This window comes from Grammomys surdaster, unplaced genomic scaffold, assembly GCF_004785775.1.
Source record: "Grammomys surdaster isolate TR1022 unplaced genomic scaffold, NIH_TR_1.0 174, whole genome shotgun sequence".
Classification (NCBI taxonomy): Eukaryota; Metazoa; Chordata; class Mammalia; order Rodentia; family Muridae; genus Grammomys; species Grammomys surdaster.
Genome location: NW_021604622.1, coordinates 5,914,701 through 5,942,323, shown reverse-complemented (window position 1 = coordinate 5,942,323; position 27,623 = coordinate 5,914,701). Strand labels below are relative to the sequence as shown.

Sequence of the window (27,623 nt, the reverse complement as noted above, 5' to 3'; positions counted from 1 at the left end):
CCCCACAGTCTCAGTACCTTACGAAGCAGCTTATCAGTGAGCATCCTAATAGACTGGAAGCGGTTTTAGTCACAGCCTGTTTAAGGCTCCTGAAACTGCTTTGTGAGTAATGTTTCAGTCTCCTGAGAAATCTGCCCTGATCTGATTGTATGTTAGAGTCAGAAAGGACCTTATTTTATAAACGACCTGTGGATAGGAGAAAAGAGATTAAGAGATTTGTTTAAGGTTAGCTTGGTAATTATTCCTGGATTATAGATGGGGCTTCCTTTCCTGCTGCCTCTACCAAGTTGGGTTTAAAAATCTTTAGGAAAGGATAGGCTGGGAAGATGGCTCAATGGGTAAAAGGGCTAGCTCTGTAAGCCCGAATACCTAAGTCTGAGCATTGAAGCCATGCAAAATAAAAGACTGCATGTGGTGACACACATCTGTAATTCCAGCACTCCTAAGGAGACTTGAGAGGCAGAGACAGGAGAATCACTTGAAGTAAAGGCTGATGGGCCAGCTAGCCTGGAGTATCGCTGCAGCAAAATTATGTTACTCTTCATGTATGCAAAAAAGCAAGAGAGAAAATTCGTATTAGTTTAGACAATCTAAAAAAAAAGTCTTCCTTCAGCCTGTTACCTGAATTAATTTAATGGAACTCAAAGACTTTGTCTTTGGGAAACTCAGTGTCTCACTACCAAATACCTTTCACTTAGTACTTACAGAACATTTCATTCTTTATTCAACAAGTAACGTTCAGTCCAATAATCATACAATCCCCAACTGATAGGAAGTCATGAGCAGTGTTTGGCTGTGGCCAGAGCCCATGCACCATTTAACCTCAAGGCTAGCCCGAAGACTGGTAGGTTTTCTCTGGGCTGCTGCCATCTTTTTCCCAGAATGCTTTAGTCTGGCAGTCAGAATCAAAGTCCCCAGGTGCAGCCCTGACTCTGCTTTTTTGGCATTGATTGTTTACTGGTTACATGGCCTGTCATTGTTAATTTTAGTCCTGCCTGGAGATGGGACTTCTGCTCACATCCGGAAGTTCTGATTAACTCAAGTAGCATAGAAAGAGTTACCACCACTTTCACACAGTGGTTTATGGATTTGAGAAATATACAGACACAAACCACTGTCATAACTGTATATTTACAGGTAAGAGTAGTTTCACCAACTTAAAATTTGATTGCTTTGTGAACTCAAAGTAACAGTAGAAATGTTGAGTGTAACGTAACCTAAATTTGAAATTGCATTCTCTTTGGAAAAATAGGTAAGTATCAAGCTGCTTTCTAAATTCTATCATTGGGAGCCAAGAAGTGGGATCAGACAATCAAACTCTTGATGTTTTTCCCATCCAAGTGCTAACCAGGGCTAACTCTGCCTACCTTCCGAGACCAGACTAAACTGTGTGTATGTTTGGGATGGGATGGCTGTAGACAAATGCATACAGTAGTTAATGGGCCTGAACTACACTACTCTTTTGAATTAGCTAATAGGCACTGGCATTTCAGGGTGTAAGAGGTTAGGTTATTTTCTTATGATCTCCATATCAATTCAGAAGAAATCCAAGCCCAAATCAGATTGTGTCCTAGGGAGATGTTTAAGAAGCTTTAGCAAAGGTTTTATAACCTGAAGATAGGCCAGTTGTACTGATGACGTGAGCCATCAAGCAACCCCTCATATCAAAGTTCCATCTGATCAGAGACCAGACAGTACTGTTCCAACTTAGGAACAGCAACCAAACCTCTCAGATAATAAGTACAACCAAAACTTTCGGACAGTAACAATAGGAAGACTATTCAGGAACCAAACTTCATTACTATCCCTGGAGGGACAGGCCACAGCCCTAACAAGACTCTTCTTTTTCATGAAAGAATAAGTTACTTCAGAGTTAATTTAGTCTGTTTACAACCCTGAATTTCTTCAGCTTTACCAAGGACATCAATAGCTATCTTATACTAATCAATAAGCTATTTATTTCACAAGGAAAACATATTGCAAAGGTTATCAAAACTCCTATGCATAACAGATTTGCACGTTCAAGTACTCCTAGCATTTCTAACTACAGCACTGTCTAGTCCCCCGAGAGAGAAGTCTGTTGCAGTCTCAAGGAACATGCTGAAGACCATATAACCTGACATGTTTAAAAGTATCACTGGAACATGAGGATCAAGCCCAGCGGCTCAGCACTTGCTCAACCCAGATTTTTATTTCAGGTGACAAGGAACAGGAAATGTGAAGGTAGGAAGGGGGGCAGTCTATCTATTTTAAAAACTGTAGTAAACTGAGTGTTAGTACATGGGTGAAGGTTCGCAGACTTTTCAAGAGCTTGGGCTATCTCTCTGTCCATTTTTGAGGCAGGTCTTTCTTTTGCTGTGCTGCGTACTCCAGACTAGCTGGACCACAAACTTTGGGCTGATTCTGTTCACCTCCCATCTTGCCCTAGAGTGCTGGGATAATGGATACACACCACTGCATCCAGTTTTTTCTATAAGTCCTAAGGACTGAACGTAAATCATCAGGCTTATACAGGTACCACGTCTATCCATGGAGCCACCTGCTGGCTCTCCATCTGTTCCTGGAAGGGTCCACTCCAAACTGTTGAGAGTATCAGAGCCTACCCCTTCAGGCGACTGCAACCATGCTTTACAGGAATAGTTTACATCAGAAATTCTGTGATTTATAAAAGTATAATTTAAGAAATTATTTAATATATTATTTTGAGTAGTTAAATAAATTCTAGGTAGAAACAAAATGGGGAATAAAAATGGTAAAAAGGGAAAAAAAAAGACTGCTTACTTATTTGTGCCAAGCAAAATTTTCCAAAAAAGGAAATGATATAAAGTTCAAAAACACAAAATTAAAACTTATAAAACCCAGCTTGTATTCTTCCATCCGCTGTATGTGATATAAATTTAGTGGCCTCCAAGTGTCCCCAGCTCCGCCAGAGGAAGCACTCCTTTGGGTGGTCTCTCACTGGAGGTAAAGCAAAGGTAAGCTCATTAAAAAAAGCAATCTCTAAATCAAGGGGAACATACAAAAAATTCTTTTTTTAAAAAAAGATTTATTTGTTTTATGTATATGAGTATATTGTTGCTATCTTCAGATACACCAGAGAGGACATCGAATCCTACTATAGATGGTTGTGAGCCACCATGTAGTTGCTGCGAATTGAACTCAGGACCTCTGAAAGAGCAGTTAGTGCTCTTAACTTATGAGCCATCTCTCCAGCCCATAAAAATTCTTTAATAAATCAGCACCTTGATGTTATAATGATTTGGGGCAGAAGCAGCAGCTCAGTAGTTATGAACATGTAACACCCTTGCAAAGGACCTGAGTTTCGTGCCCAGCACCCATGTATGTGCCTCACGACTGCAACACCAGCTCAGAGTCCTCTGTGGACAGCTACACTCAAGTGTACATACCTGCACATATAATTAAACATAAATCTAGAAAACCACAGTCCCCAACCATATGCACCTAAAGAGATAGTTTTAAATCTACAAATGCCTATTCTTAATTAAATCTATCAATAGACTCAATTTTTTAAAATGCATAGTAAGTTTTAAAGCACAACCTCAAGGCAGAGGCTCTCCCATTTAGCACATATTAATGAAGGCCTAGGTACTACTGTTCTAAGAAAACAAAACAAGAATGAACAAATCCCCCATTCTTATGTATCGTGTGTGTTAGGGCAGGGGACTGAGTAAAAAGCAGTTAGATAAATTCTAAGTGTTATAATATTGCCTTCCTTAAATATGAAGGAAAACTGCAGTCCCTCAATTGACAACCTTCCATAATTATGTTCTAAACTTAGTATTTATAGAAACAGAAACTATTTCACACATAATAAACTTACTCATTTTCTCCTGAAAACACTCACTGCAGTTCATAAACATCCACCTCCTTAGTAGCCACTGGGCGCTGAGATTGTCTGGGATACTCAAGTCATTAACTAAGCTGGCCCTTAGTCATCTTCACTTCTCTCCAAGCTAGCTTTCTCTCCTGCTCTGTGTGCTACTTTAGGGTGGGGCACTCTAAAAGCACCCACAGGTTTTGGTGGATATCACCAAGTTGTTTCAACCATCAGTAGTCTTGGGCACTTTTATTTGGGGACAGGAGTCATAATGACTGGAAGGGACAATTTTAGGAATGAGAAATGAATCTTGCAATAGGATGACATTATTTTCTCAAGACAAAATATCATGCCCCAAACTATCAGCGCCTGTTTACTTGTTATCACATAGCTCAGAAAGAAGAACTTAATTATGCTTTGTTAATGACAAAAAAAATCTACTGCTATAAAAATGATTTTAGTAAAAATTACCCAGGAAAATACAAACATGGCTCCTTTTATGAAGGGGATGTGGAAATCAACCTTGTGAGGGAAAAAGTGGGATAGAGAATGAGGTACCACAGGCTCCTGTGAGTCCTCCAAGAGTCCTGATGGTACATAGCATTAGATCTAAGATGGCTCCTGGAACCGAGGCCAGGGCAGTACACCTCTAATCCCAGTACTTAGGAATCAGAGACAGTAGATCTCTGTGAGATCGAGACCAGCCTTGTCTACATAGTAAATTCTAGAATAGCTAAGGCTATGTAGAGAGTCTCTGTCTCAAAACAAACACAAGAAACCCTCAAAACTGAATCAATAATAATAAAAATGAAGCATATAAAGCACTGCTCAAATTTCGTAGTAATGCCTCAATTTAAAACACTTGTGAAGTTATCTACAAAAGCAATGCAGGTGAGCCAGGGGGTAGTGCATACCTTTAATCCTAGGACTTGGGAGGCAGAGACAGGCAGATCTCTTGAGTTCGAGGCCAGCCTGGTCTACTGAGTTCCAGGACAGCCAGGGCTCCACAAAGAAATCCTTTCTTAGAAAACCAAAGGGAGGAAAACAAAGCACTGCAGGTGAATGTTACAAAATCAAGAATATTCTCTTAAACGGGCATTCAACTGTTTGTTTCACACTTTGGCAAACATCAGAATTTTCTGGAGGAAACTTGATAAAATAAACATTGCTGTCGCCACCACCAAATCTCTAAACGATTCTGACATTGGTGTAATGGTGAGCCACTCAGCTTTAAGATCTAGTATCTGGAATTTATACTAATATATAAAGAAAAGAACATGTCAGCTATGGCTCCATCCAACTTTGTATAGATTCACAAGATAGTCTATGTTAGGCTGGGCATGGTGGTGCATGTCTTTAATTCCAGCGCACCAGAAGCAGGGGATCTCTGAGTCTGATGCTTGCCTGGTCTACAAATCTCGTCCAAGACAGCCAGGGCTATTACTCAGAGAAACCCTGTCTTGAAAAAAAGAGGGAAAAAGTCTGCTTAAGTGGCAAAACCACAATTTATTCGTCTTGATTCGCTGATTCCTGGAAGTTGGGAAGACAGTCATGGGGAGAGGAGAAGGCTGGAGATGTGGCTCAGTCGTCACTGCAGAGGACTAGGGTTGGTTCCCTGAACCCACATGGTGGCTTTTAACTATCTGTAAGTATAGTTCTAGGGCATCAAATGCCCTCTGAACTCTGCAGGCACCAGGTATAGATGTGGTGCATATACATCCAAGGTAGGCAAAACCACACATACGTATAAAATGAACTCAGGTTTAAAAAAGACAAAAAGAACAATAGTCACAGGACAGTACAATAAGCCAGATAATTTATGGCTATATGAAAAATTTATTGACAAAATAGAAACTATTTACAGAATGGGACCTTGCTCCTATCTTCTCCATGCCTCTCCATATACAATCTAATGTGAGATCATCAAGATTACACAGTCAGAGTGAGAACACCAACTATACAGACACAAACATTCACAGTGAACTATTCAGGACTCGGGGACTTCTTCATCAGGGCAGCAGTAATATTCCACAAAACATACTTGTCCATCTTCATTTCTAATCATGTACTGTAATGAGAGGAATCCTCGATTATCTGTCCTAATAGACACTTTACATGACAAAGCTAATGCCTTTGTAGAGGGCTTCAGTAAAGAGAGTTTGTATCTGTAGGAGAGTAAATGAAAAGCTGTTATTTGGATCAATTAAATGCATTAACACCAAATAAAGGACAAAAGTTAGCCAGGAACTACTGAGTAGCAAACACTTAACAAAGGCGCTAGACTTCTTGCTTTATCCACCTGCAATTACAACCCAATAGCCCCAAGTAAATCTAGCACTCAATCATCTACTTTTTAAAAAATGTGATGCATTTTTTAACAGAGTAAAAATTACCTGTTTCATTTTTATATAGAAATCTGGTACTTAACTTCATCTTTATCAACAATGTAGCCTTCACATTAGGAACTGACCTGTTGACCTGAGTCTTGTTGCACTGAAACGCTTCCACCAAGTCAGAGTCTTTGGGATAGTCAAGATGGGAGTTTCCTGCGTTTCCAAAAGTAGACAACCTAGAGTTGACAGTAAGTAACTCATTATCCATAGGTTCAATAATAAGCAGTATTAGAATCCACGCTACCTTAAGCAATGATATATTAGAGCCGGGTAATGGTGGCGCACGCCTTTAATCCCAGCACTTGGGAGGCAGAGGCTGTCGGATTTCTGAGTTCGAGGCCATCCTGGTCTACAGAGTGAGTTCCAGGACAGCCAGGGCTACACAGAGAAACCTTGTCTCGAAAAAACCAAACCAAACCAAACCAAAACAAAACAAAAAAACCCAAAAAAGCCAAAACAAAACAAAACCAAAACAAAACAACAACAAAAAAAGAAATGATATATTAAAGTCCTAGTTATAGGGGTTATAGTTCAGCAGGTAAACGCATTTGCACTGCAAACCTCAGGACCTGAGTTCAAACCCTACATCTCACATAAAAGGCCAGGTATGACCATGCATGCCTGGAACCCTACCACTCAAGGATGGAGACTAGCAGGTCCTCATAACCCAGTAGCTCGCTGCTTAGTCAAAATGGGGAGCTCGTGATTCAAGGCAATAAAGTAGAAGGCAATAGAGGAAACTCCTCATATCCTCTCTGGCCTCATATGTGCACATAAGGCCACATGTACCCATACATTCATGTAAATGCACTACATACACATAGACCACACACAATATTGTCTCCATGTAACAGGTTCAAGCTGGTAGCACCACACAGTTAACAGACACCTTATCAAGCATTATAATGAAGTTTTCCATAGGATGCTGTAGGAGCAAAGAGTATCTAGTAAGCTTAACATTTTTACTTTTTACCTTTATTCCTATTCCTGTGTGTGTATCTGTTTATCCGTCTGTCTGTCTGTCTATGTATTAGCATCCAGGTGCTCTAGAACACGACTTTGGAGTTGGAGTTCTAGGCAGTTGTGAGCTGACATGGTGCTGAGAATCAACCTTGGGTCCTCTAAAGGAGCATGCTCTTAACTGCCTGACACATTTCTCCAGCCTAGGAACAGCTTTGAAGAAATTGTCACAGCAGAGTACACAGTATTTACTCTGTATAGTTGTATAATGACAGGTAACTTTCCTTATCTTTAAATCTATAATTACATTTCAGAGAACTGTGCATAATGGAAGACCTTGATTGAAATCAATTGTAAGGGTCCCATTCCTAGCTTATATAGCTGAACCATTCGCATGCAATGTGTGCCTTTAAATTATGTTTTACTATTACAGCATTTCTCTGTGCTAGACTGATCTTAGAAGTTTAATGGTCTTTCCAACTTTGTACTGTCAGCAAATGCATACAATTCTGAGTTTAGTCTCTAAGCATTTGCTATGGGAGAAGCATGCTGACAAACACAGTGATCAGTCCTGGAAGACCTTCCCGAAGCTCTGGGTCTATGTTCCCAGTCAGTCCATACTCTTTTCTCTAGTATAACTTCTGAGTTCCTTATGCTCTGCTCTCATGCAGGGATGACTGTCCTCAGATCTCCACTTCTAGTCTAGGCTGATTTCCTCAGCACCGCGTCCACATATCTAACCACCTCAGCAGTGCCATACGTACTTTAAATCCTAACATATCCAGAAAACCAATTCACAACCACTTCCACACATCACATTGTTTCCCATTCTGGAAATGGAATACAGGACCCTTCTAGGTACTTCTTCAGGGAGCTGATTTGGAAGAAGATCCTGATACTTGTTTTAAAGGATTAATTGGGGGTGTCAATGCTTTTCATTTTGAGTTTAAGTCTTATCTGACTACTCACAAGCAAAAGTTTCCTATGATTGTTCCTAAGTCAAAAACAAAACAAAACAAAAATCCACAACTTACATTCTCTGAACATCTTCAAAAATTTTAAGTTCTATAAAATTATTCTAGTTCTGAAAAAAAAAACCCTCAGAAATTTTTCTGGGACAAAATATCATATCAGAACAGTTTTGACACTGTATTTTTGCTGAAAAATGCCTGATCCAATGAAGTCTACCTTGTCCAATACTTCAAGTTCTCAAGAACTGTTTCCCAAGTATGAGTATTATCCTCATTCTTAATGGCTTGCAATTTTGTTCTTTCTCTGCTGATTTACATTTTTTCCTCACCAGTCTTAAGATGGATACAAACCTTAGATTATCAATAGCTACTAAGTAAAAAATATACAAACATGATGTTTAATGTTGAAATCCAATTTTCCTCACAATGTAACGTCATCTACATCACAGACAGCAATTAAAATACTACTGGTTTGTGTTTACAAGAATCTATCAAGATTATAAAATGCTTTGTGGGTTACTCTTCATATGTCTTAAGTTTCCTATCTTGGAGTTGTAAAATTATAGAATAATCAAATGCTTCTGAAAACTCTAGGATAGGTTAAAAAAACAATCCTGTAACTCAAGCAAATGTTGCATGAAGACTTGGATCACGCCAGAGCACATTAAGGGTAATGGCACTGCCGTACCTGAAATAGGGCTTGTCAGGAGACACGGTGATCTGTAGGACATCACCTGTCATGTCCAACTCAGAGAAGGCTTCCCGGAGCCCCTCTGACTGCAGGATAATTTTATTCATAACATTGGTACTGCAGAAATCAAAATCCAGCGTCTCCTCAGGCTCCTGAGTGGTAATTTTACAGACTGTCACCACTCCTCCTTCTTCTAGAAACAGCATCAGTGGGTGACCATAACCTTGGTAACACATCCGAAGTGCAGTTAAAGTCCCTACAATGAAATAAGTCATATGGGGCTTAGCTCTATGGCTCTGGGTTAGCTTTCCCTCCAAATGACACACATATTGCCTCAAAAGTAATTTATCTGCCAAGCTTCTATCTAGCATGTATGTCTCTTCTTAAAGACACTTGATTCCAATAACACCAAGGAAACTGGAAATCAGAACAAAATCTAACTCACTGAAAGGATTTTCCCACTTCTTATATACAATGTCTCCTATGGAGATACAGTACTATTTTAAATCAAATTGATAGCAATAGAGAGTAGCCACTGGTGAAATAATTTAACACCTTAAATCCCTACAGAGGAGGAATATAAAATAGCTTGGCTCCTTCCTACCGGTTAGAGAGCCAGGAAAGGATATGGGAAATCAAGTTCTCAGGAAAAAACAAGCTGGGGAACACTGCATTAGCAAATGCATACTTAAAGACATGTATTTACTATATTATGTGTATGATGGTTCTGAGTGTGAATGCATACATGCCATTTGTGCCCATGGATGTCATAGAAAAGCTTTTGGTCCTCTCTTTCTACTATAGGACCTGGGAATCAAACTCAGGCTTTGTCAGGCTTCCTGGGTAAGTACTTTACCCACTAAGCTATCTCATCTGCTCAAAGTGCATACTCAGACCCAGCTACTGATCATACCTCACACTTACAATCCTAGTATGAAGGCACAGGCAAGAGGGTCACAGCAAGTTCCAGGACATCTAGGGTACATGGTATGACAGAGTATACTACTGTAATCCCAACACTCAGAAGTTAAGACAGGAATATCTCAAGTTTAAGGTCAACGGGAGCTACACTCAAGACCCTGTAGACAAAAACCAAAACTTAATTATGGACCTGCCAGTGAATTACTTCTGCCTTGAATTACTTCTCTATGAACTAAAATAATTCTTGGATTCTTCTGGGATTCTTATAGTCTTATAAACAGGGCAACTGAACTTCCTAATCAATAGCCAACTGGGAGTCAGCAAAACTGGCTTCTCTCTGCCTATAAGTAGATGTTAATTCTAAGTTAGAATAAATACGTAATTAAAACATATTTCACAAGGTATTTTATGACTTTCAAGTCTTTTGATTTTTAACTTAGAATCTTGGAGCCTTGTGTGATGACTAATACAGTCAACTTGACAGGCTCTAGCATCACCTAGGAAACAAGCCCCTAGGCATGCCTGTGAGGAGGGAGTGAGTTTGCTGATCAGGATGAGGTGGTAGGAGCCCCACCCTAAATGTAGGTAGCAGCATTTTAAGAGCTTCTGTCTTAGACTGAATAAAAAGAAAGCTACCTAAGCTATCTCTGCTTCCTGCCTATGGACATAATATGACCCGCTGCCTCATGCTCTTGCTCCCCTTCCAGGCCCTTCCTTGGCATATGGACTACACACTCCAAGCGTGAGCCAAAATAAGCCCGAAAATTGCTTTGTCAGCCATTTTTTTTTTCACAGCAACAAGGAAGATAATGATTTACCTTGCATATTAAAATGACTTAAGATGAAAAAATACCTTCACAAATATGTAAAGAACTATAAACAAATGTTCAACTGGCAGTTTGACAATTTATATTCTATGGTTATAACCACTGGGAGGAAAATGAATTGGAAATTAGCTTCCCTTTATTCTTTGAAAATTTAATTCATGTATACAAATCCACCCCCTAATTATTAGGGCCTAATACTTTCCTCCCTGGGACTCTTCAACCTGTTCCAAAGAAACGAATTTTCCCTTCCCTAGCAGCCGTCTGCTACCAAAAGCTTCTCCATTAGAGGTGGCGCCTCAGTAGTCCTACCCGGAGCAATCAGTTTTCTAACAAAATATTGGGTGGCTTGGGGCCGTAGCTCAGCTGTAGTAGACTGCTTGGCTAACATGTATTAGATGCTGGTTTCAATCCTCACTACCACATAAAACTATAGGTGGTTAACTACTTCTATAATCCCATCACTTGTGGCAGGGGCAGGAAGATAAATTCAAGGTCATCCTCGGCTATACAGGGAGCTCAGGGCTACTCTGGGATACATAAGACTGTCTAAAAAAAAAAAAAGATAAAAAATAAAAAAGCTTATATTTTAGAAATCTTCCTGTATTTTCTGTTTTTTAACCATAATAAATACTTTTATGCCACAATAACAATAGTAATAGTAGTAGTAATTTATCGTTTACCTGGTGTAGGACTTGATCCAAAAATAGATAAACAGTCTAGAAGGATAGTTAAGTGAATTCGAAAAGTAACAGACTCTTGCTGAATGATAAATTCTTGAAACACATCAGCCTATGAAAAAGCAAACATGAGAACACGAAAGCTGAGTTATATTCAAGAATGAAAATTCACATGTAAGAGTCTACATTTCACTTTATTCTTAAAAAGTAACAATACTCTGCCAACTCCATGAGAAGATTTCTCATTCCCAACTAAGTCATGCTAATTTTTGAACCTTTACCCACTTGAATAGTACTCAATGGTTTAATCATTAAAGGTGTTTCACTAAGTTAGGCCTCATTTAGGAGCTCCTGAGGGGGTATGGGATAGAACATGTTGCTCGATTTTTTTTTTTTTAAATTAAAGGAGGGGGGAGTGGAGATGGCTCATCAGTTAACATTTGCTACCCTTCCAGAAGACACAGGTTTGATTTCCAGCACCCACATGGTGACTCAAAACCTTCTGTAACTACTTTCAGGGGATCCAACACCCTCTGCTGGACTTGGCAGGAACCAGGCATATGCTTTTTGCAGACATTCATGCAGGCAAAGCACCTCACATGCATAAAATTAAAAACAAACAAACAAAACCATCCAAAGACACCCCCCCACCCCAGAAGGGTTCTTCATCTTCACTATGGGATCTAAATGAGCTTACCCTAACTCCGTCCTTGTGCCTATCCGTTAAAGCTAAAGTCACTTCAGAATTGGACAGTTTAATAATGCATCCATGATAATAGTTTCCAATTTCATTTGAAGACAGAAACCATGTTTTATTTATTTCTCCATAATTTTGGGGTCATATTATTCTCAAGTGTTCAAAAACAGTTATTGAATGTTGAGATCTGACCTGACCCATACAAACACTACTTTGTAAGAATAGATTAGAGCTGTGGGTGACGGTGCAGGGCTTTCAGCCCAGTACTTCAATTCAAGGCAGAAGCAGGTGGATCTCCAAGAACTTGAAGCCAATCTAGTCTACAAAGCAAGTTCCAGGTAGCCAGGGTCATATGTTAGACTCTGTCTCAGTGGAAAAAAAAATGCTATTACAGCCAATAAGAGGAAAAACTAAAACGTGCACTACAGCAATTATAATGTAAAGAGTAAATATTCTGGGTTCTTACCCTAACTCAATCAGTTGTAAGACTACTGAAAATTAAATCTGATGCCACTATGTCAAACAGGAAAGATAAAGTGTTCATATTTGTGAAAATTAAAAGAGGTAAACGATAAGAAGAGTGTCTCATTAATAGGCTATCTAGTAATCATTATCTGTGTGAGACAAAAGATGGGGAAAGTATTTGTTAGCAGGAAAGAAAAAAAATAAAACATTTTGTTCTCTAACTAGAGCTTTGTCAATTAAGCCCTTCCAAATTAATTAGAAAATGCTTAAAAATATCTCTTTTCCCTCATACCTGAATAAAGGCATTTGCCTGCACACACTTTGCATTCTCCACTGTAACCTTGATTCCGTTTTTAGTAGCAAAACACGTGGCGTGGTCTTTGAAATGAATAGCTTTCAAGACAGTGGAGAGATTCCTAACGTTGTCAAGGCTGGCCACTAAGCAGTACTGTTCGTACTCATCCTCATTGTATTGGGTTAGGAGAGGCATGGATGGTCCACTGTTCGGTCGGCTCAGAGAGGATGCTCCTCTTCCGGAAGGTCTCTGAAAACCTGAGACACGGAACAACAAACCTCGCTATCAGTGCTGACAGGACTGGCGACCTCAACCCGAGCTGAAATCGGGAACATTCTATCTCCATGTCTCAAAACTAGCGTATCCTTGTCTTATACAGGAGGGAAATGCAGTTCACAGGGTAGTTCTAATTGGCGCGGCTGTTTAGCACTTCTGAGCGCCACCAACCTGGCCAGCCACAAAACGCGCGATTGCGCCACCCAGCTCACCAGCTCGCTCGTCGCACAGGGGCTTGTCGGACAGGGGAGCCCCGGGCGCCAGGCCCCTGCCTTTGAGGTGACGTCCGACCCCTCAAAGCCCTTTCCAGCCTAGCCCCAAGAAGAACACCCGAGAGTCCAGAAGCTAGCACGCCTGGCCAACAGCTCCCGCCACCGTTCAGACCCGCAGCCACCTAGGCCACCGTCACCACCGAGCCGCCGGCTGCCTAGAGAGTCTTCCTTTCGGAAGAAAGCGCCTCAGGGCTGGAGGATAACTCAGAGCCTAGCGTGAGCTACCATAGAGGTCGGAAGGAGGAGCGAGCGGCAGAACCGGAAGTGCGGACGGCCGCAAACGCGGCGAGGCAAGATGGCGGCGACCAAGAGAAAGCGGCGTGGGAGTCTGGAAGTTCAAGCGAAGAAGCCAAAAAGGAGCCGGAAAGATGCCGGGCAGCCAGCTAAGCAGGCCGATGTGGCAAAAGAGGCAGAGGAAGAAAACAGAGATCGTATTCCAGGTCCCGTTTGCAAGGTAAGAAGCCCGACTCCCGGAATTGAAGTCGGCTTCTTGACCCACCTTTGGGCTACCGAAGTCTGGCTCCAGTCAAAACTTGACTGGATCATTAGCATAGGGTTCCCTTGACTGGACTGAACAATGTTTATGTCTAAATTTCGTGCAGATGACCTTATTCCTGGAGACAGCAGTTCGTAGACCCTTAGTCAGCTAACAGGGAGTTGATTTAATGGGTATTTATCTAGTATTCTGTCTTCCGGTTACTGTGCCCTTCCCCTACCTCCCAGGGTAATGCTTTTTCCCTTTTTCCCCCCCTCAAAGTCTTTTTGGTGTATCTATAAAATTCCTTCCATTTTGGTCCGTATTACACCAGATTACCGAAGTTTGTTTGCCAAGCCTTTAAAGTTACCGTCCTGTGACTCTAACTTTTTTGGTTGGATCTTTAATTCAAGGGATACTATTACTATTAGTAGTAATAAACCTAGACCACTAGTTTTACTATGTTTAACAGTTCGACGCACTTAGACCAGGATGAGCTTTCCTGGCCTTGGCATCATGGAGATGATGAACAAGATTTCCTCCGAAAATGTTGGAGTTGCCGGGCAGTGGTGGTGCACGCCTTTAATCCCAGCACTCGGGAGGCGGGTTTCTGAGTTCGAGGTCAGCCTGGTCTACAGAGTGAGTTCCAGGACAGCCAGGGATACACAGAGAAACCCTGTCTCGAAAAACAAAACAAACAAACAAAAAAAAGGAGTTTAGAAGGAAAGAAGGCTTCATAGAAAACTGCGTGTTTATTCTAAAGGCAAGCAGGTTCTTGTTAGCATTAGTTTCAATCACATGAAAACTCCCTAAGGAAGGTATATTTATGGAGGAAATCTTGCCTCAGATGTGTCTGTCCCATGTGCTTAGTGTACTACTCTAGTACTGAGTGAAAAGGAAATGTGAAAGGCCAATGGAAATTGTACCCCAGTTTTAATTTACAGTTAAATTCTGTACTCGTATCTGAAAGGAAAGTAAGACTCACCAGTTTTCAATAAAAAGTTAGTACTCTCCGTCTTTTAGGAACTGGACAGAAATATGTTGGGATCTGTAATCTGAATCACACTATGATACGTTAATTGGGATTAATGAGACAATTACTACTTTTATAGGGTGATAAGGAAACAGGAAGTCTTTTAGCTGGATTTCAAAGAAAAGTTTCAATTATGATATTGAGAGAGAGAGAGAATCAAAAAAGAATTCACCAAAGGCATTCCATGGTGGGGGGGGGGAGAGGCAGGAGGCTGGAGAAAAATCTAAAAACGCAGCTGGTTAGCTGAGAATGTACAGGGCCAATGTTGGGCAGTGGAGTTGTAAGCAGTGTAAATGTATTTTAGAGTCCAACCGTAGAGGGTATATGCCATTTTGAAGTTTGGAACCAAGATTAAATTAGTGCTAGTTAGCTGTCAGCAGTGATTCTGTCTGGGAAAGCCAGAGAGTCAAGAGCTTTGCAGCTGATAATCAGTTATAGGGATTTAAGAACACTTGTAAGCTTTACAAATTGTTATAAAGAGATAGTGGTTAGTACTGCTTATGATGTCTATGTAAGAAACTCGAGGCAAATGGGATCTTCAGAGCATGAGGAACTGAAATTAAGTAGCAGAAAGAAGTAAGGACCAGAGAGAAGAAAAAGGAAAGTGTTACACAGTTGAGTTGGAAGCTTTACTCTGACACATGGATTGTTACAGCTAAAGAGACTTCTTACCTTTTGTACATAGTTAAAACTGGGAGTGAACATAGGGTCTGTAATGGAGAGAATAAAAAGTTAAAAATGGAAGGGTGCTAAGAAATGAGGTAGTTGAAAAGATAGTGAGGGGGCAGTTGAAAGGTGGTTTGTTTTGTTTTAATGTTTCTCTGTTTTAGACAGTTGGCTATGTTCCCAGGATAGCCTTAAATTCCTGGTTCAAGTGTTCCTCCTGCTTCAGCCTCACTAGCTGGGGCTACAGAGGTATGCCAGTGATGCCTGATACTGCAAACTTGAAGAACTGTCAGAAACACACCAAGTAAGTTCAGCTCAAATGTTAAGATCTAGTGTTTTCTTTTTTTTTTTTTTTTTTTAGGGCAAATGGAAAAATAAGGAGCGGGTCCTCATCTTTTCTTCCAGAGGAATAAATTTCAGAACCAGACACTTAATGCAGGACTTGAGAATGTTGATGCCTCATTCTAAAGCAGGTACTTCAATAGCGTGCTGTAAACTGTTTCTATGTATAAACCTGCCTAGCTTATATATTTCCATATTTACTTGTTTGCTTGGCTTTGTCAGATAAAGAACCAGAGTACACAAGTTGTGGGTACAGCTTAGTCAGTGAAGTAGAGGATCTGGGTGTGGTGGCACAGGATTTTAACTCCATCTCTGAGTAGGCGGAGGCAGATGAATACCTGGGGCTTGATGGCAAGCTAGTCTTGCCAAGTCGGCAACCTCTCTGCCAGTGTAGGGACCCTGTCTCAAAAAAACAAGGCAAACAGCACCTGAAGAAAAACACCCCAGGGGGACCTCTGGACTGATGAAAACACACACACACTTCAAAAGTTCACTCTTTCAAGTAACATATTTTAAAAGAAATTTATAAATTTTATAATAAATTATTGACAAAAGTCCACATGTTCTTTACTTTTAAAAATACCCATCTTAATATAGAAAGTACACTTACATTACAATACCTTCCATATTAAGGGATATTAAGGAAGGAAGGAGTAGCATGTATTTCTTTCTGAACATTTAAAAACTTTTTTCTTATTTATTTTTTTGAGACAGGGTCACTCATAAAGATATGCTTACTTCAGCCCAGCATTGGGACTAAAAGTGTGTGCCACCACCCATGGCTTAACAGTGTTCTGTCTTAGAGGCTAGTGAAAAATGTTTGCTCTTGATTTGAGACATCTGTCACTGCTGCCTGTGGCTAGTCTTTCTCAAGCCAAATTTGCCTGTACTGTCCTCAATCCCTGACACTAACTGAAATGTTTCATTGATGATTTCATTTCTATGGTTATCCAAAACCAATTTTAAAATTGTCTTTTGATTCAAAATAATATTTTCATAAGTTAGAATTTAAGTTTTGGTCAGGTGTGGTGGCACATACCTTTAAGCACCAGCATTTGGGAGGCTGATCTCTTGAGTTCAAGGCCAGCTTGGTCTTCATAATTTTAGGGCAGCTAGGACTGCATAGTTGGTCTCATTTTCATTTCAGGAGCTCAGGATAGTGATGCTTACCTGTAATATCAATGGGAGATGATGGCAGGAGGATCAGGAACTGACGGTCATCCTGAATCTTCATAGGCACTTTGAGGCCAAACTAAACTACACGAGAGCCAATCTTTAAAAAAAAAAAAAAAGAGTTTTAGTTTTGAGCCAGGCCAGATGGCACAGGCCTGTAATTCCAACTACTTGGAAGTTGGAAGGTTGAAAGTTCAAGGCCTGCCTGAGCAAATTAGTGAGACCAGCCTGAAAGTAAAAGTAAAGAGGGATTGGCTGTAGCTCAGTGGTGGAATGCTCGCCTGCCTGGCTGGTGCCTCGCCTGCCCGGGTTCCAGTCTCCAACAGTGGCAAGCATGCACCGTACTATCTGCCCTTGACTAGTTTATGAAGAGCTTGAGTGTTTTTAGCTTTGATCAGTTTTTAAAAAATTATCTAGATAGCAAATGTAATCAAAGTCAGGCAGTCTTGAAATCTATTATTTACTTGCTTTCTCTCTTTTTTTTATAGATACTAAAATGGATCGTAAAGATAAATTATTTGTGATAAATGAGGTAATTTTAAAATGAGTTACAAATATTTTATCAACTCTAAAAATGACTTAACAAGTTAGTGACTTGTAAAAATCGCTTTGTGAATAATTCCAATTTTATTAATTTCACTAATTTGTCAGTTATTTTTCTTCTGTGATATCTAGTATTACGTGAAACTTACAGTAGGTACTCAAGGATTTTCAACCAAAATATATAAAACAATTTCAAAAATGTTAGCTATTTATAGAAAACCCATGTTGTAAAAAAGTACTCTCATTAGATGTGCAGGGAAAATTTGTTCTCTGTGTATTACAAGTTAATAATAGTTAAAATTTCAAAGTACTATTGAAGATACTAAGCTTACGCTTCAAAACAAAATTTTCTAAGCAGTTCTAAGGTAATTCTTTGGCTACTAAAAGGTTTCTGTTTGGTACTTTGGCACAGATGTTGTAACATGGCATTATTGTACAAGCTGTGGCAACAGTGTTGACCAGAACTAGAACAGTTCCCTCTTTGTCAGGGAGCTCCAGTGAGGGAGGCAGCACATCTTGAGTACTTTGTTTACTATAACATGGGAGTTTATTCTTAGGATGCTTTTGTATTTCTTAAGGATAATTTTAAAATCTGTACCACCTTGCTGGGCATGGTGTTGCTTGCCTTTAATCTCAGCACTCAGAAGGCAGAAGCAGGCAAATCTCTTGAGTTTGAGGCCAGCCTGGGACATAGAGCAAGTTTCAGGATAGCCAGTGACACACAGAGACAAACAAAATAAAACAAAAAAATCTTTAAAATGTTGATCAGATCACTTTGAAGTCGGTTTTGTTTACTTTTGCTTCTTACCAATCCCTTGATTAATGAATAAATGCCTGTGTAATAAAAATTTAAATGTTATACAATTGAAAACCCAATAAGCTGCTGATTGAAATAAAGGATATTAGGACTGAAGAGATGGCTCAGCGGTGAAGAGAATTGGCTGTTCTTCCAGAGGTCCTGAGTTCAATTCCCAGCAACCACATGGTGGCTCACAACTTATCTGTAATGTAATCAGATGCCCTCTTTGGTTTTCTTAGAGCTGTATTTCCTGATACAGTTCTAGTTTTGCATATTTTCTAGTGTTATTTTCAGTCATTATAATTTGTGCATGAGACTATCGTCAGAAGAGATCTTCAGTAACAGAAGAACACCAGTTACTCTAAAATGTTAGTCTAGTGAGCCTGTAATGCAACACGCAGGAGGTGGCAGTTTATCAGGATAAGGGCAGCTTAGGCTGCATGGTACTTGGTCAGTAAAAAAGAAAATATATAATACCATAGACAAAAGAGATTTGAGTGGATCCTTCTTCCAAAGAGGGATAGAACATCAAGTTTACCTTGAGTAGAATGCCACAGAGGAAATAAAATTCTGTGAATAAATATACACAGGTTGTTTTTAAAGGCATCTGGTTACTTACTACTTTAGTTTTTGTTATATTATCATTGCTTTTTTTTTTTTTTAGGTCTGTGAAATGAAAAATTGCAACAAATGCATCTACTTTGAAGCTAAGAAAAAACAGGATCTCTATATGTGGTAAGAGAATATATTGATAGAATTAAGTAAATCTTTTATAGCAGGATGTAATTTTTATGTAAAAGGAGGAATAGAGTGTCCTCATTTGATTGTGCAGTATTTGAAGCCCCTAAAGAACATTTAACATGAATATTGTAGACATGGGCTGTCTTACATTATAGATATTTGTATCTTATCCTATAGACGTCCTGTCGTATACTATAGGCATGCTGTTTTATAATCTGCTGGTATGAATGACAGTCACTGCATGGTACATTCTGATCTGTTGAAAAGCTTCTTTCATATATTTCAGGCTTTCAAATTCACCTCATGGGCCATCTGCCAAGTTCCTGGTTCAAAATAGTAAGTTTGTCTTAAAATTTCTTAGTGAACATTTTAGAAATATTTAGGGATAATTGTGTCAAAATTTTTAACTTTTTCATTACAATTTTTTTCTTTTTTTTTTTTTAGTTCATACCCTGGCTGAACTAAAGATGACTGGAAATTGTTTGAAAGGTTCTCGGCCCCTTTTATCTTTTGACCCTGTAAGTTTCTCATTTAGTGTGTGGTCTTAATTTTCTTATTCTAAATGGTTGATTTTCTTTATATATATTTAGCTAATAAAAAGAAATTTTGGGGCTGGAGAGATGGCTCAGCGGTTAAGAGCACTGACTGCTCTTCCAAAGGTCCTGAGTTCAAATCCCAGCAACCACATGGTGGCTCACAACCATCCGTAATGAGATTGGATGCCCTATTCTGGTGTGTCTGAAGACAGCGACAGTGTACTCATAAATAAAATAAATAAATAAAACAAAAAACAAAAAAGAAGTTTTAAAGAAGATACTCTTGATTTTAATGTGTTCATATTTTTATTTATAGGCTTTTGATGACTCGCCACATTATGCTTTGTTAAAAGAAATCTTAATTCAGGTAAATATCTTTCTTAGAAAGTAGTTTTAGGAATATATAATAGACAGATGTCTTCCTTTGAACATGCTTATTAACTTAGACATCAAAGCACATGCTGTGTCTTAGAATGTAAAACTAACAGACTTTTTTTTTTTTTTTTAACAAGATTTTTAGTACACCACGGTACCATCCCAAGAGTCAGCCCTTTGTGGACCACGTGTTTACGTTCACTATTCTGGATAACAGGATATGGTTTCGGAACTTCCAGGTTGGCTTTACTTTATTTTTCATGTTTTCAATATTTTGGGATATGTAGCACTGCTGACAGTGCAAATGTATATTCTTTTAAGTAGCTCCACTTCTCCTTCAGATATTTGTGGCAAACGCTTGCTGCCACATGCCTGAAGTGATCTCTCCTTGCTTCGTTCTCTGGTTGTCAGCTGATGTGGTACACGACATTTGTCACAAGCTGCTAGTCTCATTTACAGAGAGAACATAGACGAGGCCGTTGTGCTGATGGTCCCAGCCTCTCCTGCGTCCTGTAAAGGACAGTTCATTGTTTCTCTTCCTGAAAGGTTAGACTAGAACAGGTAGAGGGCAGGCGGCTGTTAAGGCTTAGGAAAACATAATTGCTATAGTAACAACTTTTAGGTGAGTCATGAGACTCAGGGAAAGTGAGGCTTCTAGAAATCTCTCAGCAGGGATTTGTCAGAATGTACAGAAAAGTGGAGAACAGCAAGGACAAGATTTCATCCAGCTGCAGGTGATGGACATGGGCTCCTGTCTGCATATTTTATAGAAGATTTCTTAGTCTCTGTTGAATCTCCTGACTTAGACTTAGAAGAGTAGATCTATTGAGAATGTCAGTAAGTGGGGAGGCAGAGACAGGTGAGTTCCAGAACAGCCAGGGCTATGTAGAGAGACCCTGTCTTAACAGACAGATGAAAAAATGTTAGTGTTTGTTAGACTTAAGATAGGAAACAAATTCAGATTTCACAGTTTAAAAAAATCATTGAGGGGTAAAGTACTTGTGTGTGAGCATGAGTACCCGAGGCATAAGTGCACGTGGTTTTAATCCTAGATCTGGAGAGGTAGAGACAGGTAGATGTGTGTGGCTTATTGGCTGGCCAACGAAGTTTAATCTGCAAGTTCCAGCTACCAGTGAGAGGCCATCTCACAAAGCAGAGTGGGGTGTGAGATGGCTCAGGTGGTAAATGGAGCCTGGCAACCTGAGTTTGGTTCCTAGGACACACGTGGTAGGTAGAAGGAGAGAACTGACTCCTGCAAGGTGTCCTCTGGCTTCTGCATATGTGTGCCAAAGCACACACACACCCATATACAATATAAATGGATATAAACAAAGCGACATGTGGGCAGCTCCTGAAGAACAACACCTGTAGTTGCTGTCTAGCCTTCACACATGCACACATGCACCAGTAAGCATGTAAACCCATGCACACAAGAACACCAAGAAAGAAAATCATGGTTATTGTATAACTTCCTTGAGCTAGTAACAGATTTTAGGAAGTATCATGATTTACCACTTTCCAGGTTCTTACTATCTTACTTTGAAGATGATCAATTCTGATTTTGTGCTTTGTTTTGTATTATTTGAGACAGGGTCCCTTTATATAGCTCGGAGTGGCCAGGAACTCATTATGTAGACAAGGCATAAATCCACCTGCTTTGCCTCAGTGCTGAGATTCAAAGTGTGCCATACTTGTCTTACCAATTCTTAGAACACACTTGTAGTGTCATACTCGTAGTGAAGTTGTGGCTGGTTTACCTTTTGGCAATATACCCAAACCACAGGAATGTTTCTTTTTTGTTGAAGATTATAGAAGAAGATGCTGCTCTAGTGGAAATAGGACCCCGTTTTGTCTTAAATCTCATAAAGATTTTTCAGGGAAGCTTTGGAGGACCAACCTTATATGAAAATCCTCATTACCAGTCTCCAAACATGGTAAGCCAGGGGTTTTGGTTCTGTTTTGTTTCAGTCTGTGATACTGTAGTCACTGCTCTACCACTCCTATGACTGAGTTTGTTTTTCTGCACATGTAATCTGCAAATTGCTTTTTAAAAATTATTTTGGTGAAGATACATACATGAATGCCTTAATTCAAAAGCATCTACTCTTTGTTGTGTCCAGCATCGGCGTGTCATAAGGTCCATCACAGCTGCAAAGTACAGAGAGAGACAGCAAGTCAAAGATGTCCAGAAATTGAGAAAGAAAGAACCAAAGACTATTCTTCCACATGATCCCACTGCAGATGTGTTTGTTACACCAGCAGAGGAGAAACCAATAGAAATACAGTGGGTGAAACCGGAGCCAAAAGTAGATCTGAAAGCAAGGAAGAGAAGGATTTACAAAAGGCATCGGAAATTGCAACAGAAGATGAGCAGAGGGAGTGCAAAATGAATCAGTGGATAACTATCTCTTTTAGTTACTGTGTATTTATTTTGTATTCCATGTGTAAATACTTTTAGTATACCGAACTAGCTATGTCTAATTAGGTTGCCATTTTAAAAAATTAAAATCTTTAAGTCAGTGTTGATCTTTTTCTAAATAAAGCATCTTCAGAACTCCCCAGCAACTTTATTCTTTTCAGAGCCTCACTTAGTATAGAATCTTTAGCACACTTAACAGTTGGCTTGCCCCATTGCTTAGAATTTGGTTTAGTTAAGCTGAAATTCAAACAGACTAATTGGGTCTGTAATTACTTACAAAGATGTTAGAGACTGGATGGCAAGGTGGAGGTCATTTCACTGAGCTTTCTCTGCTGAGGTCAGGTCACTAATTCATGAAGCCTTGGGAAGTCGACTTCTGATACAGAATATTTGATAACACTGAACCCCCAAATTGTGGTGTTTACTGAAAAAAAAACTGTTTCTAGTTGGCTCAGCCTTAGGACACACCTTTAATCCCTCTGGCTGGAATACAGACATGCCCTTAGTACACGCCATTAATCCCAAACAAGGTAAAATTAGTTTGTAGAACGAACACCAATGTTTGAAATTGATAGATGATTAAGTGGCAGACAGTGATAAATCAGTAAAAGATTGAAGAGAATAGGGTATGTCCATCTCAGGAGAAAAGCTCAAAGAGCAGCAGAGAAGGCAGTTTTACTGGACAGTTGCACAGAGACATGTTGGAGAAAGAATGAGCCAGAATATTAGAACAGATAGCCAGAGTTATGGCCAAGCACAGCAAAAAGAGGCCAAGAAAGAAGTTTGATTGTATCAGCTTGGAAAGGAGTTTTAGCCAGAATACCTGAGTTGAATCAGCTTGCAAGAGATCAGAAAGAACTAGAAAGGGTGAGCTTATTCAGTATCTTGAGGCTGAAAGCATTCTAGGCCTAGATTAGATTGTACAGAGACTAGAAGCTTCAAGGACTAGACCTCGGTTAGACTGAGGCAGTAAGCCTTGGAGACAACAATGACCTCAGGAGAATAACAGTTATTTTGACATCTGATCATTTCAGTCACTCTACCACCAGTGCATTTAATTCTTTGGTTTTGAAAAACAACTCCTACCTTTTTGTAAGCATTTATGTTTATCTTGGACAACTTCGGATTCTAGAGCGGAGTAACAACAGGGAAAGCAGCACCCTGATGAAGTGATGACGGGGCTGGCTGGCTGGCTGGTGAGATGCACGAACACAGATGTTTTATATACATGTACGTGTATTATATATGTATGTTAAATTTTGCCACACCTTTTCACTGAACATTGTGTATTTTTCCACTACTGCAGCATGTTTTTACTAACTAGACATATACTTTACCCATTCAAAGATAAATTTGAGTTTTTGTGTTTCTAGTATGGTGCCTATGGTAAATATTTCTGTACAGAAATCTCTGTATAACACTTATTAAATAAAACTTTGGTCAAAGGTTTTTAGCAATAAAGCTTTCTGATATTTTTGTAAGATCCAAAGTTGTACCTTACCAGACATTAGGACAATCATATTCTTGTGCTCTTGCCTATGAGAATACTGGTTGCAAAATAATATTTTTGAGGGGAGGTTAGGATTTTGTGGGAGTGGGATTAGACTAATCTTGTCTTCCTGTGGTAGGGTTGTCTCACTTATTTCTAGTTTTATGTAGTTACTGGTTCTAGATAAAATTTCTAGTTTATTTTGTCCTCATTTGTTTTCTGTTGATGTGATCAACTTCCTTACCCAATGTGACTTGGGAGGAAATTACACTTCCAGGCTCACCACTGAGGGAAATAAAGGCAGTGGCTAAAGCTGGAATCTAGAGGCAGGAACTGAAGCAAAGATCCAGTAGAACACAGATTAGTAGCTTGCTCCTGATTTGCTCAGCTGCTTTTCCTACCAATCACCTGCCTAAGGATGGTACTGCCTATAGGGGGCCTTGTCCCTCCTCCTACATCAGTTAGCAATCAAAATACCCTAAAGATGTGGCCACAGGCCAGTCTGAAACACATACTCAATTGTTCCATCTTCCCAAGTGACCCTATATAGTTTGTCAAGTTGACAAAAACCAGCACAAAGTGATTTAAAACCTGTGTGTAGGGGCTGGAGAGATGGCTCACGGTTAAGAGCACTGGTTCATTGTGCTACTTTTCTTGAAATAGTTTAAGTAAAACTACATGAAGTCATTTAAATTATGCAAGTGATTCAGATCAGAGATTCACCTGAAGTACTTATCTGGCTAGTTTCTCATGGCCATAGGTGGTTAAATACAGAAGAATAAATGGCCATTGGTTATTTAGTCAGTTGCGTAAAGCCTTGAATGAAAATGAGACTAGGGTGTTAAACATCAGGAAGGGTTCATTAGAGAATATATGTTATGAACAGATTATATTATTACATATTAATTATAAAAAGTAAGTTTTGAAAGACATGAACTTCATTTTTTAGATGTCTGTATTGTGAGATTTTGGTAGACTCTAATTTCACAATTTTCCTCTTGTATTTTTCCCTCTTACTTTTTCCAGTCATAATTTAAAATTAACAGTAAATTTGTGGAGGTTTTTATTCCCCAAATTGCATCCCTTTCACTCACAGCTTATATAAAATCATAAACAGAATCCAGTGACTCATGCCTGTAATCCTACCTAGTTCTTGAGCGGCTGCAACTATAGGCCTGCAAGTTCCAGACCAGTTTGGACTACATAGTCTCAAAACCAGCCAACCAAAGATGACTGAAATAACATCCAGTTTAAATCTATATTTCAATCCATTGTTATGGGACAAAATAAATGACTTTCACCCCAAAGCAGTAAAGCAGTTTGCAGAGTTTACAAACAACCACATATGGCTGAAGGGGAAAAAACATATTCATCCCACATTCCCCACCCCTAATTGATTCTCAGGAGAAGGGAGATCCTAGGTATCCTGAGAACTGAAAACTCTTCCAGCCCTATCCATTACCACCTTAACAAATGATTGCAAAAACCAGGCAAGTGTTTAATAGTGACATCTAATATACAGAGAAAATGCTGAGGCTCAGGTGGGTTTTGCGATTGTGTTGGGGGCAGGATATTAAGGAAGGGACAATCACCCTTATCTGTTGGGTTGCTCCAATCCTGTACAAAAGATGCTAGCAATGCATGTCTTTTTCAGCCATATATTATTAAATGGAACCCACAGCTACATGGTGTAAACATTCCATCTTAAAGTTATTAATGTGTTTTCATAGGCTTTAGGATACCATTTTGACATCCAGTAGACTGGAATAAATGTGCAGATCTCTCATGTATGTAGTTTAGAGTAACTAATGTAACTACTCCAATCCCCCCAAACCAGTTGGCTAAATACTATCCCATGACTGCATTCTCTCCCTCCCTCCCTCCCTCCCTCCCTCCCTCCCTCCCTCCCTTCCCCCACCCCTCTCTCTCTCTGTTTTTTTGAGACAGGGTTTCTCTGTATAGCCCTGGCTGTCCTGGAACTCACTCAGTAGACTAGGCTAGCCTTAAACTCAGAAATCCATCTGCCTCTGCCTCTGCCTCCCAAGTGCTGGGATTAAAGGTGTGTGCCACTACTACCCGGCCCATGACTGCATTCTCAAGGCAATAAAGCTAATAGCACACAGAAAGTTAGGATTCAAGAGATATGCATGGTACTTGTTAAACTGGTTCCGTCTCAAACACTGGGACAGAAGACAGAGGAGCTTATTTAATATATCAAAAGCAGACTTGGCCTCCAGGTTCTCCCGGCATCCCTCAGTCCCTGTTCCATTCATAATCTGCCCTTTGTCCAGATTATGAACTCTCCAGCCCAGGGGCTACACTTTCCCCCTGAGGCTCTTCCCTGTATAACCCAGCCATTTCAGTTACCTGCCTTCTGGTCTTTCTCCTCTCCCCTCCCTTCCTCTCCTGTGGCTCAGGATCAGGTTCACTCTGGCCTCTCCCAGATGCTCTGGCTATGCTCTCCCTTTTTATCCACAATTAACTTTTTCTTCCACCAAACCTAGGAGCAGTCACGTCCATCTATCTATCTATCTATCTATCTATCTATCTATCTATCTATTTTTCATTCAGTACTCAGGTTTCTCTTAGGTCGTATAAATATTTTAACTTTTATTAAATATCTCCATGTAGAGGAACAGTTTTTGGGGGGTTTGTAAAAAAAGGATATCTTTATTATTATTGTTGTTATTATTATTTTAAATCAGAAGGTTGGTTTTGAACTCATGACAATCATTCCGCTTTGGTCTCCCAATTGCTGGCAATCACAGGCATGAACTACTAGTTAGGCTTCCTGACTACTAGTCTTCCAGAGTTTGCAAACAAAAGCATACATGGAAGGAGGAAAAAAAAAATGTGTTGCCCTCTCTACAATCAAGGAAAGTTCTCCAGGGAGGAAATGTTCTACAAACATCTTGTTTGTTTTTTGAGGTCTTGTCTTAGCAAGGCTGGGTGTCGTTTCACGACACTGATTAGCTGATGTTTCTTTATGACTCATTCTTAGGAAGAGTACTTGTTACGAGGTGGACATTTTCTGCTTAATGTATGTGTAAAAGAACCTAGTCTGGTGGTGGAGGCCAGTAAGCCCAGCACTTGGAAAACAGACATGATCATGATTTTTAACTCATTATGTGGAACAAGCAGGCCTTGAATTCACAGATAGTTGAAGGTGTGGTTTGGAACTCCGGAATAAACAGGTCTCTGCGTCCTGGGTGGGGACTAGGATCAAAGCTGTGTTCTTCATACCGGGCACTCAGCCTGGCTTTGGGTATGCCACCTTAAAATGTTTTAAAAACTGATTTAAGCAACCATTTTCTTTGCTGTTCTTTATCATGCATATCAGTCAAGATGAGAAAAAACATTAAAGAGATCCTAGGACGTGGTAGCTGAAGAGAATTGAAAAGATAGTAAACCCCGGTTGTTTCCATCAAGAACTTCTGGCTGAAACTAAGCGCATGACGCCTTGAAGCTCGAGTTGCCTCATCTGTGGAGAACTATTCCGAACACCCGCCGGGAAGGTACTTCCCAGACTACTTCCCACACCAAGCCTACCTTGCCCTCCGTTCAGGCCGGCTAGTAGTGCCACTCAAACAGCCTACTGTGCTCCTCACAATGACTCCCGGCGTGGCTCCCCCGCCCACCCTCCTCTGCCCAGGCCCCGCCTCCGCGGCGCGCGGCTCCCCCGGAACCCAGCCCAGCCCCCGCCCATGCGGAGCTGTCGGCACCGCCCCCTCCGGGCGCCCGCGTGCCGC

The 27,623-nt window shown here is 40.0% G+C and overlaps 2 protein-coding genes and 1 long non-coding RNA gene across 4 annotated transcripts; 1 reads left to right on the top strand and 2 right to left on the bottom strand.

Moving 5' to 3' along the window:
* Positions 1 to 5,651: 5,651 nt before the first annotated feature.
* Positions 5,652 to 13,450, bottom strand: Rad1 (RAD1 checkpoint DNA exonuclease). Of its 2 annotated transcripts, none has more exons than XM_028767636.1 (6): positions 13,183 to 13,450; positions 12,733 to 12,992; positions 11,282 to 11,390; positions 8,851 to 9,109; positions 6,309 to 6,407; positions 5,652 to 6,003 (listed from the first exon to the last, which is right to left on the bottom strand). In XM_028767636.1, exons 2-6 carry the CDS (start codon positions 12,928 to 12,930, stop codon positions 5,826 to 5,828), a joined length of 843 nt encoding a protein of 280 aa, XP_028623469.1. In that variant the 5' UTR covers positions 12,931 to 12,992; positions 13,183 to 13,450; the 3' UTR covers positions 5,652 to 5,825. The 2 variants fall into 2 exon arrangements, with proteins under 2 accessions (XP_028623469.1, XP_028623468.1); XM_028767635.1 differs by having other exon boundaries at positions 13,224 to 13,450.
* A 112-nt stretch (positions 13,451 to 13,562) lies between these two features.
* Brix1 (biogenesis of ribosomes BRX1) lies at positions 13,563 to 23,846 on the top strand. The gene is made up of 10 exons (XM_028767690.1): positions 13,563 to 13,737; positions 15,819 to 15,930; positions 17,461 to 17,504; positions 18,979 to 19,049; positions 19,342 to 19,391; positions 19,500 to 19,573; positions 19,908 to 19,958; positions 20,104 to 20,205; positions 21,772 to 21,900; positions 22,087 to 23,846. Exons 1-10 carry the CDS (start codon positions 13,579 to 13,581, stop codon positions 22,354 to 22,356), a joined length of 1,062 nt encoding a protein of 353 aa, XP_028623523.1. The 5' UTR covers positions 13,563 to 13,578; the 3' UTR covers positions 22,357 to 23,846.
* Positions 15,283 to 27,476, bottom strand: LOC114621423. Its single transcript, XR_003711418.1, has 3 exons — positions 27,424 to 27,476; positions 16,970 to 17,072; positions 15,283 to 15,501 (listed from the first exon to the last, which is right to left on the bottom strand). It is a non-coding gene; the product is annotated as an uncharacterized LOC114621423 (long non-coding RNA).
* Positions 27,477 to 27,623: the final 147 nt, after the last annotated feature.